The sequence below is a fragment of the Sceloporus occidentalis genome, unplaced genomic scaffold (assembly GCF_023333645.1).
Source record: "Sceloporus occidentalis isolate IW3139 unplaced genomic scaffold, rSceOcc1.0.p SCAF_7, whole genome shotgun sequence".
Taxonomy (NCBI): Eukaryota; Metazoa; Chordata; class Lepidosauria; order Squamata; family Phrynosomatidae; genus Sceloporus; species Sceloporus occidentalis.
The window spans coordinates 44467447-44486083 of NW_028316987.1; the positions used below are offsets into that span (position 1 = coordinate 44467447).

The 18637-nt window shown below is 41.1% G+C and overlaps 1 protein-coding gene across 6 annotated transcripts in view; it reads right to left on the reverse strand.

Annotated features, from left to right (window-relative positions):
* Positions 1 to 18637, reverse strand: part of LOC149309657 (transmembrane protein 108-like) — a 237527-nt gene that overhangs the window by 17749 nt on the left and 201141 nt on the right. For 4 of the 6 annotated variants that reach the window (XM_089531295.1, XM_089531296.1, XM_089531299.1 and 1 more), the window contains one exon: positions 653 to 1807. In XM_089531295.1, the coding sequence (XP_089387421.1) occupies positions 653 to 1807 (1155 nt within the window). Of the gene's footprint in view, positions 1 to 652; positions 1808 to 4880; positions 4974 to 9333; positions 9458 to 18637 lie in introns of those variants that run through there. The other 2 variants (XM_089531301.1, XM_089531300.1) reach the window with 2 other exon arrangements.

Sequence of the window (18637 nt, forward strand, 5' to 3'; positions counted from 1 at the left end):
GTTCATAATGGCAGACATAGCCTGGAAAGAGATCTCTGAATTACATCTGCAAGTGGTGTTATATGGACACAATCCAATAAGGGACCAAGGACATGAGGGAATGCAGCACTTGCTAACCTTGCAGTTATAATTTATAGCCTCACTGTTGTTGGGAATAGCTGTTTTATCGAACTAGTAGGGAAAAACACAGAATTCTTAGCACTAAGTTCTTCAATAATCAGGCACTTAGGTGTTCCTCAAGTGAAAGTTACCCTGATCCTTGTATTATGTATACCTAATATACAGAGCACATCCTCACATCACAATAACTGATGTTAGCCATGGTTTGTTGCTTAAGCCATGAACTGCATGGCAGAGGAACAACAAATCTTTGGCTTCTTCATCATGTATGGTTTGCTTTAGGTCTGTTTCTCCCATGCCCCTTTTGTCAACTTTTGTTTCAGGATTAACAGCTGGAGGAACAAGACAGGGACAAGCCACAGTTTCAATAAACCTGAATTGGTTACTTAAAAACAATCCACAGGTTCAGGTGGTAGTTTGTGGCTTGTTAACACAGGGATCATGTCAGATTTAAGCAAGTCATGTCTTCTTGTGAAGTGAAAGCAAAATCCTAACATATCGGGGGGAGAGGGGGAACAGACATTTAACTTACAGCATGATGATACAGGTACACTGATGGCCAAGATGATCCATGCTATATCCACTTTGCTGAGACAAATGGTTGTCCTGTGTTGGGGCTTGTCCCCTTCTGTGACATGAGAAATATTTCCAGGCATACCAGGCTTCCGTGTTCCAGCTGGCACTAGTCTGTTCAGGAAATTTCCTGTTGCTGTGGCAGGAGAACTTGGCAGCCATGTGGAGGGCTCCGTGGAGAGTGTATTGTCTGGAAAGCTGGTGTTGTGTCCAGAAGGATTTAGTGTGATAGGTGTCCCATGGCTGGGGCTTCCTGTTGTATAGAATGAGGAAACATTTGCATCTATGCCAGTTTGACCAGAATGACCAAATGTTGTTCCAGTGGTGGTTTTTGTTGTTGTTGCGGCTGCCGCAGTTGCTGCTGTAGTAGTACTCCCAGGACTAGCCCAAAAGGGTGCCTGGTTTGTACTTGGGCTTGAGATGACCCAAGAGTTATTTTTGTTCAGAATATCCCATATGCCATACCGTGGGGTTTTGAAAGGCACTGTCACCATTTCAGGAGTAGCTGAAGGGCCAGCCACTGGGACAGTGTGATTTGTTTCCTGTGTAACCAGTTTGGACGAACTCCCCTTCTCTGTTTTGCTAAGGCTTTCCAAGATATCACTGTGGAAAGAAGCAATTGAGTCTGTGGTTTTTACCAGCATAGTGCTATTATGACTGCTCTGAGCTGTAGGTTGAGGCAGAAATGGATGATTTCGAGGCCAGTTCCTCGTGGTAGAAGAATGAAGTTCTGTTTTTAGATAAGGCTCTGTAAATTCTGTCAAATTCTCATGGATAATTTGAAACGTTTTCCCTTTGGGGTGAGTCTTTCCAGAAAACAAAACACTCTGGTTATATAGGTGATGAGGTCCTTTGTTGCCAACAGGATGGCTGCTGGTTGATCTCTTCTGGCCAACAGGAGAAGCAGAAGTTTCCATTGCGCTACTGGAATGAAAGTTCACAAGGGTTGCTGTGGGTAAAGGTTTGGCTGTGTGATGGCCTTTGTATCCAGCTGTCCCCATAGCCGAGATATTGATATTGTCTGTCAGGAGGCCTCGAGATGATGCCAAGCTGGGAGACAGTACCTGAACAGCAAACACTAGTTCTTCTGTCAGTGCCCAGATCAGTAGAATACCTGGAGAAAGACAGGTGAGAGAGAAAGAGAAAGTGGACTGAAAGACAGCAAAGTATGGAGAACATTTGTAAAAACAGTGAAGAACAAGTCTTGAACAGAGGCAAGATGGCCAGTTAGATACCCCCCCCCCCTGAAGAAGAAATGCACTACCAAAAAAAGAGGACAAAATGAATGTGTATGTGTGTGTGTATATTTATTATACTTTAAACCACGGGTTCACAACTCTGGCTCTCTAAATGTTGCTGGATCAACTTCCATGATACCTGAGCTACTGTCTATGAGGGCCATGTGCTAATGGGTACTGTGAGGGCTACAAGTTGCCCATTCCTGCTTCAAATAGAAATACAGTGCATCTTACCATAATATGGAAGACTGTCCAGTTGCTAACTGTGGGTTAAGGGTGTGAAGAAGTCTCACTAAGCTGCTGGTTCTTAACAAGACAAGCTGATTTAACACACCGACAGCATACAAAGATTTTGTTAACCTCAAGCTTTTGTAGCTCCAGACGTGCTTTTTTTCCTATCGAGGTTTCCACAATGGATTTCTACAATATGTATAAAATGTCTCTGCACAAAACTAGTATTTCACCCCCTTTGTAAAGCACAGCACATACACATGTGGCAAAAGCATAAAAGGATTGGTTAATTGATCAAAAAGTTGCAACACCTCATCTGGTGCTCCTAATTTTTAAAAGTCATTCAACAAAGCAACAGCGATTTGTGCCAAAAATATTCTCATCCACAACTAATTATGTCCTTGTTTTGTATAAGCATCAGCAAGGCCTCAACCAGGGTGACCAAGAGCCTTCCTTTTCCAGGACATGTCACTCTTGAATGTCCTACATTTTGTGGTGCCTTGTCCTCCTTTGCAGTTATAGTATCTGGGCCCCCTGGCCTCAACTCTCCTTCTTAGGAATCTTTATCTTTGAACTGGAATTGGAGCAGGGAATCTTTCAAATACAAATCCTTCTCAAATAAGGAACTATCTTGTGTAATGGCAAAACAGAGGAGAATGCCTCACACACTAGCTCCCTGCATCATAGTCAATTTACTGGTATACAATATTGTATGTATTCCAGACCTCTGGTGCAGAATATAGCTTTGATTTTTTAAAATACTACAAAGGACTATAGAGATGCTTGTGACACTAGAAAACATCTAACACTCCAGATATTTCAGACTACAACACCACAATCTTTATCACTGGTCATGCTGGATCTGGATAATGGGAGCTCTAGGCAAAAAAATCAAGAAGGCCAAGGGTTCCCCATGCCTGGCATAAGGGATGGACAGCTTACTGTTATTTAACAAGGATTTCCATGCCCTTGCTTATATTTATAATTTGCTAAGGCACATTATGAGTTGGTGAACGTGTAAGGGTAAAATGTTATTAATTCCATACTAAAATATCTCATTTACTGCTTCAGATAGGGGAAAGTCCCTGGGGATACCTTCTTTAAAAATTCATACAACAAACATGTGAGGTAGATTAGTCTAAGACAGAGAGTAACAGGCTCAAGGTTACGCATGACGTTCGGGTGAGTGGATAAAAGATTTGAACCTGAGTCTCCCTGGTAACAAGTTTCACATTCAATCCACTTTGACACGCTGACTCACCAAACTAAGTCAAACCGCATACAGAATAAAGACGGACTTGCATATGGGAAAATACTGACTGCAGTTAATCAGGTCAGGACAGACACCTGATTACCAGTTGTAGGCAAGATTCAGATCTGTAGCAGTTTTATCTGTCTCCTAACCACCAGAATCCACATTTCCATACATAAGCAAATCAGAACTGTAGCAACAGATGTAAGAATTATATACCACAGTTTATATTTATACAGTCGGCCCTTCTTATACACGGATTTTTTATACACGGATTCAAGCATACACGGTTTGAAAATGTTCCAAAAAAGTATAAATTTACCTTGATGTTCCATTTTTTATAAGGGACACCATTTTGCTATGTCATTATACTTAATGGGACTTGAGCATACACGGATTTTGTTATACACGGGGGATCTTGGAACCAAACCCCAGCGTATAACAAGGATCCACTGTAGCTGATTTTTGGATTTTTAAAATAAGGAACTGGCTATGCTTAAGCACATGGGATCTATAACTATGAAAAAACCTACTGCCAGAAAAAAAGTGGCACCTTAAAACTAGCACATTAAGTACATATTGCTACATGCTTTTGTATATTGTCATATGCTTTATGTAGTCTCTCTTGACAATCATGTTATTAAGAGTAGCCATTCCCAAACATCTGTTGCTTAGCATGAACAGTCTGGTGCAAGATGAGCATATAGTAGGATCTTTAAAAACAAAGCCCAAACTGTTTTATCCTGATTCAGCCTGCAGGACACACAACAGAACCTCTTGATTAACTACAATACAGTAGTCTCTCATTCTAAAAGCCCCTTGAAGTTGTTTTACACTGGAATATCCCCATTAAGGTGCATGACAGTGTCCTGAAAACTGGCACTGATGCTTATTTTGAATTCTGAGTACTTAGAAAGACTTTTGCTTACTGTACAGGATGAAAATACATCTTTGGACTGCACAACACTGTCTGTACCACCTGAGAGTGTAAAGGTAATCTATCCTCATTCCAGATTCAAAGCTCGGAAAAATTACTCTTTGGACTCCAACTCCCAGAATCCCCAATGGTCATGCTGACAAGGGATTTGGAATAACTTTTCAAAACTCTCCCCCAGATTATAGCATATAAGAGACAGACAAACCAGAGGTAAATGCAGGACAAGGAATACCATTAGTTAACGCACATCCAGATGGCTCAAGCAAATGAGAGGCGTCATGCATGACAGTGGAAGGCAAAAGGCGAACAAACCATCCGGTCAAGCTAGAGGGAAAATTCCTTCACACTGAAGCAATCGGTTATCATCTGAGCATGAAAGCACATCACATCTGCTGAGCATCCTCCAATGGAAAGTTTCCTGAGTTCTGCAACACATACACACTGACTGAAACTGGATCTCCATTCACTGTGGTTACTGAGAGGTGGCAAGAAGGAGGAGTTCTAAAATGTTAACAAAATATTTGACTACCTGATCCTGAGAAGTTACAATGCTGTAGTATCCATTTTCCACGATAAAGGATGCTTTAAGGGCTGCTTTTTGCATTCCTCCAGTTGAGTTGGCCTACCAGAATGGAGGAGACAGGAGTTACAGTCCATTACATCTGGAGGGTGACAGGATGGGGAAGGCTGCTTTGGAGAGATTCTGCAGAACTATTTAACATCATCTGTCAAGGTCTTTTCAGGACACATTTCCCTTCAGACCACTGGTTTATTATCACAACAAAGCAGCTCCTCCACTGTTATGAGGGGTAACAGTGGCAGCTGTCCAATGCTATCTCACCAAAATTCAAACTTGTGGTTCAGAGAACATTCATATTAGTATTCAAAGAGGGCATAGTATACCCAGTAATTAACAATAAAATATAAAAAGAACAACATCATTTTTTTTAAATCAAGAAGTGTTTTTATACTTATACTCATATATCACAACTTTTCACTACTAAGGGAAACATTTGATTCTCTCTCTCTCTATATATATATATATATATATGGACATTGTTTAAATCTAGATTTATTCGTTTGTAGAATAGACCTATTGAAATCAATGAAACAAAAGTGACTCATGACAAGCTTATTTCATAATAATTTCAATGAGCCTACTTGATAAGTAAATCTGAATTCAACCCATATTTGGACTGCAGATGGTGCTGAAGGAATGTAGTAACTTCTCAATAATTAAAGCTGTGTTTCTAATATGAACTCTCAAACAAGACAAATATCACTTTTTCACATATCCTAATTGTAGTGCCAGCATGGCATAGTGGTTTGGAGTGCAGGTCTATGATTCTGGAGACCAAGATGTGATTTCCTGCTCAGTTATGAAATTCACTGACTAACCTTGAGCAAATAAATCACATGCTCTCAGCCTCAGTGGAAGGCAATGCCAAATCTCTGAACAAATCTTGCCAAGAAAATCCCATGATAGGGTTGCTTTAGGGTCACCATAAGTCAGAAACACCTTGAAGGAATACAACAACAACAAACTGTAGTGACTCAGAAACATAATTTATCAATTTCAATAAGATAGTCCAAATAAATATATGAATATTAGAGCCTTTATTAAAATTATGAGTTTCATCCAGCCATCAGTAGCAGCGAGATTAAGTATTGTACATACTCTGCTACAGTCTTTGGTCACTGAGGTGGTAATTTCTCCTCTTCGTGATCTTATGTCATTCATAAGGGAGTGTCCAAAATGGGAATGATGAGTCAAGGCTAGCATTCTCCCTCTTCTAAAATATTTATTAAATACAAAAATGGAAATGTCTGAAGAGAGCTAGTCCTCACTTTATTATTGGAAGCACAAAAACCTAACTAGACAGTAGTACCAGTAATGCCTGCTTTTCACTTATCTTCCTCATTCATGTATAAAGCCTGTGACCCATTGAAATCAATGGCACTATATGTGTGTCTATTTATAAGAGCAAATGGATGAATGGGAGAGGATCTTAAACTTCCTCCACTTCGAAACCATGAGGTCAACTAAACTCCATTTTCCCTCCACCCTAAACCCTAATCCAATATCAGAGATCAGACAGTCTGAAAAGAAAAAATAAAGTCTGGCTGCCAGATTACTGAAAAGAAAGGCAGGGAACAAAGACAATGTATGATGGATCCACAACTCTCACCATTACTTATCAATGGCTATGCTGGCCAGGACTGGATCTGGAGCAGCACAAGCCCATCTCTGATTCAGGTTTATGGTGCCTATGCGCAGCACTAAGCAAAACCCCTTATCCAATGTTGCATGTCCACCCAACCACAGATAAATTTCCCCATTATGTGTCAGACACATAGATGGAGTGCTTGGGCATCAATGTGTGTGGTTTAGAGAGCAATTGTGCTAACAATCAGGGATCAGAGCACATATGGTTCAAAACTTTTAAACATGGCATTTACAGAATGGAGAATCTTCACAGTAACAGCTTGCTGTGGGTATTGTGTATGTGGGGAGTCCTAGAAATAGACGCCATTACATCAACTTTAGACTTTTGTGTTACACAGAGCTTTACCCAACCCTTCAGTTTACATCATTAAGTTGACTAGCCAACCGATTTTTTTTGGCAGCTTATCAAAGTGTCCCATTCCAATATCATTGAAATATTGAGGGTACTTCCCACCAGTTCTGCCAGGCTTGATGACATAAGACGCAATGGTGGGTGTTTTTTGAACCTGCTTATATAGGCATTTTTCATGATGAATAGTTATGAACAAAGGGTTTGGTCTAGCATTCCAAAGTCAAGAGTCCTTTCCTCTATCTCTCTATGTGACACCCCCCTGCCCAGTCTCAGACACGATGGCAGGATATACACAATCTCTTTGATCAGCGGTACTTGAAAAATGGTGCTGCTGTAGAAAGTCGAAACTGATTTTTCTGCTTAGACCTACTGACCCAACCACTATCTTCATTTAGTTGTCCCAGACTAAGAAAAGAGGCTATTTTGTCTGGAGCCCCATCAGTAACATATGCCATTGGTTCACACTGGTTATGTATGATGGAGGATGATACAAATATGGAGGGTGCCAGTTTGCGAGAAACCTTCACAGGAAATGACGGAGAACAATACATTTGTAACAGCTGTTTAAGGCAAATGAAAAATAACCTTTGTATATTGAGGTTGCTATGCTATGGGAGTAAGCAATCGCTGAATTCAATGGGACCAATGTCCAAACAGACATTATTAGATTGAACTGTGAAATAACTGAGTGCAGTCTTATGTAACCTCTTTTAAATGTATTTGGTGCTGCAAGAGTTCAAAATGGGAGGGGTTTTTGTCCCTCTGAAATCCTATTATCATTTAATGGCAATCTCAGGGCCCATTTATATGGTGGTTTCTGAAGTAGCTGGTGGACATGATATGGCTTTCCCATGGGATGTTCATGTGGAGATCATTTCTGTGAAATGGGCCACATGTGACTTTCAGCCGGCTCCACAAATCTCAGAACATTAGTTTAACATACCATTTGGGGTTTCTTTTCTTGGTAAGCTGATTTTGGAGGGTTTTTTTGTGGAGGGGGGCTACTATCTGCATGTGACAATGCAGTGATTCATTGTGGATGTCACCTCCTCAGAAATAAGCTTATGAATAAACCCTCTGTTAATGATAAAAGTAATAAGGGAAAACATCGATTTTCCAAAACAACGCCTTTCCTGAGCATTTCCCACTCCCACTGCTTTCGCAGTTACTTCACTGCCATACAATCAAAGTGTCTCAGATTAAACACAAAGACGGTTTGCTGGGGAAATGCAGACTGTGACAAGATTAAACTAATTATTTTCCGGTGAATGCCATCAGCCCCATCATTTCTTTGCAAGCTTTTGTCCTCACAATACCCTGCACCAGGATTGGGAGACTTGATTCAATCATTTATTTCTTTTGTTGAAAAATGGTACTCTTATAACACCCCCCTCCCTCCCTCCATGTGGGGCTGAGCATGGAAGGTTGCCTGATCATATTTCACAGCTTGCAGTTTGGTGGAATTCAAAGACACAGCCGTGTGTTAAGTCTGTAGAATCAGTATGTAGAGAGATCTTGAGGTGCTACAAGATCTCTCTACTTTCTTGCTTGCTGTTTAGGAGGAAACCAGCCTTCGTGAGTCAAAGGCTGGGGGGTAAAACCCCAAACCTAAACAAGATTGGAGGAGAGCCAGTGTGGCGTAGTGGTTTGAGCATTGGACTATGTACGACTCTGGAGACCAGGACTTGATTCTCAGCTTGGCCATGAAACCTATTGGGTGCCCTTGGGCAAGTCACACTCTTTCAGCCTCAGGAGAAGGCAATGGCAAACCTCCTCTAAACAAACCTTGCCAAGAATACCCCATGATAGGTTTGTCTTAGGGTCGCCATAAGTCAGGAACAACTTGAAGACACACAACACACCCAAACAAGATTGGTTTGGTCAAGTTCTCTCCTCACAGGAACATCTTATTTGGGGTACTGAGAGTTCCTGCATGGCAGGCGGTTGGACTGGATGGCCCTTGTGGTCTCTTCTAACTATGATTCTATGAAAGGGAGATAGATACACAAGCTTAGGCTTCAAGGAAGGAGGGCAACATCTTTCTCCATCTTAAGCTACAAAGAGGGCAACATCTTGTGCTCCAACACTTGCTCTTTTGGGCAAGTTTTAGGAAAACACCCCTCCCCAAGCCCTGTTGCTAAAAGACTATATATATGTATATATATATAGGAGAACCAGTCCCAAATCTACCAAGAAATGCCATTTGGGTTTGCAGAGCCTTAAGGAACAATGGAGAGCAGAAAGAAGTGCATTTATTAACATGAAAAAGCAAGGCAAGGCAGTTTTCTTCCCCCTTTCATTCATTCATTTTCAGGGGCTCCCTGGAAGAAAGCAAGGCATCTGTGGGGAGGAAGGAACTGCTTCCTAAGCACTAGCTGCATCCAGGTAAAACATTCCACTCACCTGAAAATATCATTTGGACTTGCCAGCAGACATCTCTCAGCTGCTCACAGCATGCTGGGGGCGGCGGGGAGGGGGCTGTTATGCCATAGCAGCCAAGGAGAAGCCAAGCCTTGCAACCTCCTTCCAGGAGAGTCTGCCTAAGAATGAATGCCTGGGATGCAAGGAATGGCTGGGAGGACCTCTGCGCATGCGCCTCTGGCAGGATGGAATGCGCGCTCCCGCGCCTTTGTGAAGGAGTCAGAGGAGAGGGTTTTTAGAGAGTGAGGCCAAAGCGCCTTGGGAGTTAAGGAGCCCTGTTTTTATGTGCTCCCTCACAAGATGGGCTCCTGCTTTGTGTTGCTTGGCTCATTCTCTCTCTCTTTCCCCCTCCCTAAACTACAAAGCCCAGCATTCCTCAGGAGGCAGCCAACTTGCCAAGGCACTAAAAGTGGAAAGCACTCATATTTGGGGCTTTTATGTTTGCAGCTTTGCTTATTCACAGATGTTATTAATATGTTCTCTCTAGGGATATCTAGGTCCTCCAGCGCAACTCTATGGTCAACTTCAACCACTGAAGGGCCTAGAGATTCCTAGAGAGAACACTCCGCTAGGCCTTTGTAGCTCCTCCAGCGCAACTCTATGGTCAATGTCTGACAGATGTTGACCACAGAGTTGCACTGGAGGACCTAGAGATTCCTAGAGAGGCTCTCTCATATAAAAAACATAGTGTTTTTGTTATTTGCAGTTTTTCCACATTCACAGGGGTCCCCTGTGCCCCTAACCCCAGTGAGTGTAGTAGCGCTATAACAGTGTTGCTTGGTTTTGTGTGTGTCCACATTACCACACTACACGCTTATAGTAGTGCTATTCCACTTTCATTGCTCTGGTTGCCTACTGTTGCATTTTGGGGTTTGTAGTTCAGTGAGGGCTCAGAGCTCTCTGACTGAATATTCTAAATTCCCCTCCCTCAACTGCAAATCCCAGAATGCAACAGGAGCAGCCAGAGCAGTTAAAGTGGAATAGCAGTGCTATAAGACTGCAGTGTGATAATTGTGTTATAGTGCTATTGTTCCACTATATCTGCTACAGAATGCTTCCTCCAGAATTCTGGGCTTTGCTGTTTATTCAGGGTGAACCAACCGGATGTCCTCACTGCAAAGGAGGACATTCAAGAAAAGCAGAGGACCTGACCATATAAAAGCTAGAAACACTCATGTAAATGTAAATTCCATGCTTCTTAGTCATGCTCAAAATGGAAGACATTTTGGAATTGCTCCTGGACAAAAAATTGAGATGTAGGGCATATCTTGATAAAGGAGGATATCTGGTCACCCTGCATTATTGAAACCTAGGAGCAATCTGGCTGAGAATCCTAAATGTCCATCCCTAAACTACATGATTCCACAGGAGGCAACCATAGCTCTAAAAGTGGAATAGTAGTGCTATAATAGCTCAGTGGTGTGTGTATGTGAGAGGTGGGTGGGAATTCCCACCTTTTCTTGTTCAAGATGCACTTGAGGGTGCAGAGTCACACACACTATACTGTTATAGCGCTATTGTTCTACTTTAACTTCAACGGCTTTCTCCTGGGGAATCCTGGGATTTGTAGTTTAGGGAGCAGCTTTTAGAATTCTCAGCCAGAGATCTCTGAGGCTTCAATAAACTACAAACCCCAGAATTCCACAGGAGGCAGCAGCAGTACCTAAAGCAGAATAATAGCACTACAGTATAACAGTGTAATGATCTCTTCTTTAATAGAGAGAAGATCCCTTGGTGGAAATGGAGCATTGGCTTCATTATGGTGACATGTCCTCCTGGGTTTGCCTTCTTTCTTATATTCAAAGCAGATTGTTCCCGCTCTGATGGGTGGTTTGGTGCCATGCGTCTAGATTTTACCCATGGGGAGCTTTGATCTGTGTACTTGCTTGCTCTCCAGTAAACTGAAGATTACATTTTGGGAAAGGCAAAATTAAACAGTGTTTGCCACTCACTCTTTTTCTCTCTGGTTCCATCCTTTAAAGTGCTCAAAGACACATGCTCGCCCCAGTCGGTGGGAAATGCCCTGTCACAATGTTTGAAGTCTCCCCAGTTCCAGACAACAGACAGACTCTCAGCCTTTGACTTTCAAGATATTTGTGACTTCACATCTCAGATTCCCCAACTATTGGCCACGCTGGCTGGAACCAAATGTGAAGAACCACTGTCCTACAAGATAGGTGAGGAACATGCTGCCCTTCAGGTATTGTCCAATTACAAGTCCCATCATCTTTCACTACTGGCCAAACTGGGTGGGGCTGATAGTAAACGGAATCCATCCACATCTGGAAGGTAGCAGGATCTCCAGTTGGATCTCAGAAGGTGTTATTCTCACTATTGGTGTCTTTATTTTTGTTTATATATATGCCAACTTTCTCCTCTTTAAGGACCCAAGGCAGTTCACAAAAGAATCAAGTAGAGTTGGGGAACCTTTGCTCCTCCAAATGTTTTCAACTACAATGCCTTTAACCCCTTGCTATTGGCCATGCTGGGAGTCAAAATCCGAAACATCTGGAAGGTGTGACTTGTACGCCATCCCTGGCATTAGAATTAGATTAGGAAAGGAAAGGCCACAGTTCAAACTTTTATTTTAGCCTCAGCTTTGAAACTGACTGGGGAACTATGAGCCAGTGACTAGTCTCAGACTAGCCTATCTTACAGAGTTGTTCTAAGTATACTAAGTATACTACACAGAGACCTATACATGAACTCTTTGGAAAAAGTAAGAATTTTGTTGTTATGCTGATGTTTAAAATAAATAACCATCAGATTAGTGCAAGTTGTCCCTCCCCTTTTTTTCTTTTCATTTTCTTCATTGCGTTGCTCTAAACATATGGAAAATTCAAAATTAGGTTAAAAGGAAAATTAACTGTGTAGAGTAACATTGAAAGCAGATGTGTTCAGAATAAATGGAGTAGAAGGAGCTTTGGATAAACAAAGAAAGGCCACTAAACAGTAGTTTACAGTGGAATCTTATGCATTTCTGTGACATCAGAAATAAGTCCCACAGATCCCAGTGTGGTGTGCTGGAACGCAGTCTTACCCATGTATTTGAGAGTAAGCTCAACTGAACTCAATGGGAGTCATATCTAAGCAGACACAACCCAATACTAAGTTAAGTTCCCTTGACCCAATTCTTTTCTGAGGTCTTAAAGCTATAACAGATTGGGGCCAATATATACATAATAATACACACAGTATTGTGCTTTTTCTCTCATTTCGGAAGCCACCAGGTATGATGCTACCACTCTCATTTTGTTAGAATCAGAGTAACACATATATATTTTCCTCCAAACTGGGACATATAGGCAAAGTGAAGTGACCTAACAAAACAATGCATGTCTAATGTGCTATGAAAAATGTGTTGAGAAATGTTTTTCACAAACATTTGAAAAGATAGGCCTGGCTAATTATCTGACGGCAAGGGAAAGCCTCTATCATTTCCTGTTAGCCTTAATGACATCAGAATGGTCTTCTCTTCCTAGCTCATTATAAGATTAAGATGTCTTGATGGTAGGGCTAAAAAAAGAGGACATTGTGCAGCATTTTCTTCCTGCCTATAGGTTCCAGAGCCACATTTCCCAAACTTCCATGCTCTGATAAATTCTCTCTGAAGTCACACAATTACTGAGTTGAAATACACCCCAAGGCAAGGGTCAACTAGTTCAATCCCTTGTCAGTGCTGGAATCTACAGCTGAAGCTTTCGTGACAATTGTCCATTGCTCTAAAAACAGAGCCCACCACTTTCTGAGATAGTCTATTCCACTGTTGAACAGCTTTTACCATCAGAAAGTTCTTCCTAATATTTTGTCAGAATCCCCTTTTTGTCATATCAAACCATTGGTTAAAGTAGATTCTGGAGCAGCAGGGATCAAATGCGCTCACTTAACACCCCTTCAGATATTTAGAAATGGCTATCATACTACCTTTCCAACTTTTCCCTGCTATACATCCAGTTCCCTCAAGTGTTCCCATAGAACTTGGTTTCCAGGCCCTTTATCATCCTGATGGCACTCTTCTGGACATGTTCCATCTTGTCAATAGTTGTTTTTTAAAATGTGGTGCCCATAACTAAATAACACTCTGCCTGTGGTTTAACCAAAACAAAACAAAAGAGTGAGGCTAGTACTTCCTTGATCTGGGCAGTATAGCTCTGTTGATGGCCAAGAACTGCATTGGCCTTTTCTGTCACTGTTTCACACTGTTGACTCAAACAGTCTACTTAGGCCTCAATACAACATTCCCTCAGTGTAGTGTAAAGCCACATGCAGGCCTATGTTACAATGAGCCAGATCCCCTTTCTCCCATTTACTGAAAAGCCCCTAAAGTCACCATATATGGCCCTGCAGATTCCCAGCATATCTCAGCGTCAATGTCATAATTTTGCATCTAGCTACGGGGACAAAGCCAAACACTTCTTTGAGCCTGCCTACTTGTTATAAAGCTATATTTACTCTTATCTATTTTATTGTTTGTATGTACAGCACTGTGCAAATCTACAACACGATATAAATAAAGCATAATAATAAAACATGGCGTGGCCATATGGGGCAGTTCCAGGGGCTTTTCAGTATGTTGGGTTGGTGTCTTCCAATGCTGTAGAAGGAAGAACGGAATATCAACCCCCACAGCACCCAAAAACATGCATAAGGGAAACTTATGTGTGTCATATGTTCCCAATAGAATGCATAGCTTAGTATCATAATTCATCTTGTGGCATTTGAAGAATCTGATTCAGGGCAGTTAGACCAAGAACAGCCTACTACTCCAAAAGACAGTTGAGCTCCAAAGCCTAAACAACAAAGCGCAGACCTAGGCAATACAGACCTTATGGATGATAAGTCCACACTTTAGCCAGAGCCAACAGATGCTGAAGGGAGGCCTTCCCCAATGTGGTGCACTCCAAATAATTTTGGGCTGCAACTCCCAACATTCGTGATCATTGACTGTGCTGGCTAAGGCAGAAGAGAGTTGAAGTTCAAAACATCTGGAAGGTACCAGATTAGAGAAGGCAGGTTAACTGGCATAACCCACCGAGGTGCAATTCTGCTGTAACAAGACATACCAGGAATGGTGAGATGGGTTCTCTTTTGTTCAAATATTGCTTCTGCTAAGAATTTATGGCCTTTGATGAGACACCATTCTTTCTGCATTATGGGGGGGATGATATCTACCTTACAATATTGTGATTGCTTTGTGTTTGCACACATTGTGTTTAGCAGTATTTATGTATCTTTCCTTCCATGAGTTCAAGGGGTGTTCAAGGCTGTTTTCCCTTTTCTCCCTTTAATCCTCATAACAATTTAGGTTGAACAAGAGAGAGCATGTGACTGGCCAAGAACTTCAAGACTTAGTAGGGACTAGAACCTGGATCTCTGGAGTCCTAGTTCAGTACACTGATCATACTGCCTCTTCTTGCAATAAGGATTACTGAGGTAATATACATGCTTCATGAAGTATTCTGTTAATACCAAATATGATGGTGCTATAAGATGTTAGAAATTAGACAAATAAGGAGTTCCTGTAAATTTCTGCAGAAATTCATCAAATAACGAGTACAGTCAGCCCTCTGTATCCACAGATTATGCATCCATGGATTCAACTACTCGTGGCTTGAAAGCATTTTTAAAAAATGTATAAAAAGCAAACTTTTACTTTGCCATTTTATATAAGGGGCACTATTTTTACTACCCCATTGTATATAATGAGACTTGAGCATCCTCAGATTTTGTATCAACAGGGTGCTGTGCCTGGAACCAAACCCCAGTGGATACCAAGGATCCATGGTACCTACATCTGCTGTAGATATGTACACACATGAACACACACACACACACAGACACAGACAAAGAGAGAGAGTGCACTTGCCCATATTAGATTATCTGTAAACAATCTCATACAGCTTTCAAAAATGGAAAAGATTCTTCTTAATCCGGTGTGGGTAGATATGGAGTAATGTACTTGCATATGTGAATCACTCAGATTTCTTTGTTAAAATAACTCATTCTCTTTTCTGATTTTCCACTGCATATCCCATTCTGTTTTCCAGCTATTATTTGGCAGCATTTCTGTTGGCAGGATGCTGTTGCCAAGGGAGATAGAAAGATGTGCAGCTGTTTTCCCCCACCCCTTCTTTCTTTCACCATCACTTAGATTTGCCATTGCTATTTACCTGACTGTGTGACCTTTAGCTGCCAAGAGTTCCACTCTTAATGCTCTATGGCACTTGGGAGGAATTGTGTGACAGTGGTGTAAATGGCTCTTCAGCGTGGCTAAAGCAAGATCTTATCAGATCAGGGATACTATCTCCAGTCACAAAGGCTGATGGCAGATTACAGTAATAGCAGAATGTGTGTGTGTGTGTGGGGGGGGGAAGTGGACTAAACTAGAATCTTTTCCATTTTAGGAAGGTGTTTGCGATTGTTTACAGATAATCTAATATAGTCAATTGCTATGCGAAGAATAGTATAGGGAACAGGAGGTTGAAAGCAAGGTCAGGCAACAGCAACAGCTGACGGCTCCCATTTCAATGGGGCACTGAATCCATTCCAAGTGTTGGGGAATTTTGAGAGCTATCCAAGGTACTGAACCTATTTTGGGGATAGGATTTGGCACTTTGGATAGCTACTTTAAAGGTTGAATAATAATAATAATAATAATAATAATAATAATAATAATATAAGAGTACTTATACCCCGCCCTTCAGCCCTAAAGGCTATCAGAGTGGCTTACAATTATAATTTTTAATTAGACAGTGAATGAATGAACCCCTGCAGCAGATTTACCATCTCACTGACATAGGAGCCACGAATGCAACATGATGTGCATATGCATGTGGCCTTCACGCCATTTTTATGACCTCCAATTCTTCCTGACCCAAAATTCCATAAAACAAACATATCCTGAATTTATCTCCATGTAAAAACAATAAGAAATGTCTGTCTGTTTGTTTTTTAAATAGCATGGCTTTAAAACAAATTACAGTTGGCTCCTGGTATCCACCACGATTTGGTTCTAGGACCCCATGTTGATACCAAACTCTGTGGATATTCAAGTTCCATAATATACAATGGCACAATAAAATAGTGAACCTTATATCAAATGGCAAAATCAAGGTTTGCTTTCTGGAATTTTTTTTTTGAGGGGGGGATATTTTCAAGCTGTGGATGGTTGAATCTGTGGGTGCAGAATCCGTGGATATGGAGAGCTAACTGTATAAGAACAGAAATGGACCTAACCCAAAATGCTGCAGTTTGTAGTACTTTTTTTCAGTTCCATCTAGCCATACTCTTTTCTGGGATATTCCATCCCTCCATGCTTTTCCATTCCTCAGCTGCTCCAGCATCCAGGGTGCTTAGAAGATAAAACTTGTATTATGTTGATAACCTACCTTATTCACAAAATTTTGACTATAGGTCTAGACATAGTTATCACCTACTTTTAGCCCTTTCATATTTTCCAAAAACTTCTTCTGTCTTCTTTCTTTTCACACATACACACAACTTCTGTTCGTCATTATGCTTCATCATAAAGGAATGTATTAAATTCCAAAATTATACGTCTCTTCTTAAAGCAGAAATTGAGGACATTTACCAGCCTTGGCCCCAGTTCCACATCCCAGTGGTGGGCAGGACCAAAGACATGAGGTAGGGTGAAAGCATAGGCTAGGGATAATTCTTACCAATTTGGACATTTTTCCATTAAGCATACAAAGCATAACTCAATTCTAGCTTGCCTACTCAGCTTCTCAGAGTGCGAACCACAGCTTACATCCACGCAACAGTTTCAAGGGTCCAAAACACACTGCTGAAATAATCCAGTTTGAGACTGCCTAACTGCCCGGCCTCAATGCTAGGGAATCCTGGAATTGTAGTTTATTGTGGCACCAGAACTCTCTGACAAAGAAGGCTAAATGTCTCACAAAACTAGTTCCAAGAAATGCCTAGCATTGAGCCAGAGCAGTTAAAGTGGTGTCAAACTGCAGTGTGTTTTGGACCCTAGGCAGCAAACCAGCGCTCACTTCCATGCTGGTTTCAAAGGCTGCATCCACACTGCTGAAATAATCCAGTATGACATGGCTTTCACTGCCATGGATCAATGCAATGGAATACTGGGAATTGTAGTTTGTTGGGGCATCAGACAGAGAAGGCTAAATGTCTCACAAAACTAAAAGTTGCCAGAATACCACAGCACTGAGTCATAGCAGTTAAAGTGGTGTCAAACTGGATTATCTCTGCAGTGTGGATGCAGCTCTAGGCTGCAAACCAATGTTAATTTTCATGCAACAGCTTTCCAGGGTGAAAATAAAAATTCAGTTCTATACAACAGCTTCCCAGGATGAAATAAAAACTAAGGCTTCAAGGTATAGAACTATCTAGAGTTGCAGAACTGCTGAGTGAGCTTCCTCAAGCTTTTCCTGAGCTTTGGTGCTTAAAAATTTTTTTCAAAGGGGCATTCACCTAATGGGAGGGGTTGACTGCAGCAACATTCATTCATAGAGAAGCGTAGGTACATACTACAGCTCTATTTGGAAAATAAAATGCTGGATAATTTGGTCTCTAATAGCACGTGTCACTACAGGTGTCACTGATAAAGGTGTGATCAAATCCCATTCTTCTGAATGTCAGATGAACACTACAGTGATCATAGATGATCTTCATTCTCCCCCTTGATAGAGAGGGTAGTACAACTGGTAAGGCATAGATAGATTTTTGCCTTCCCTTGAAGTCAGATACTGAACTGGCATAAAGGATTGCTGGAGCTGATGCAGTAAATTCTTTGCTTTCACATTGAGCAAACTCATAGAGAAGACTGGACCTGCCTTTTGCTAATGAGGCAAAAGCTCTTGGCATTTCAATAAAGAACTTTTATGATCCATTACTTGATTAATTAAAATTGGTACCTGAGGTGAGGGCTGAGAAAACACTGAAACAGTTTCTGAAGTATCTGCTTTGCTGATTCCATGCTGTAGATAAACTAGAAATCTTCAATTCAACATGCAATGGAGATTTAACATAATAAAAGTGGTGATTTATTTGGCAATATATGCTGTTTTGACTGGTAGTTTATGTTTCAATGAGGAATTTAATTCTCTTTTTGCAATTTATTTTTAATTGATGTTCACTAATATGGTACATTTTCTTCATACATCAGGGTCCTTTTTGTTCATATTAGTTAGCAGGTCTATGTTAAGAGCATACAGACAAAGACATTTTAATGCTAACAGATTTCAGTATGCAATACAAACATACTTAACTTACATGGAATGAAATGTGTGCTTAACATTTG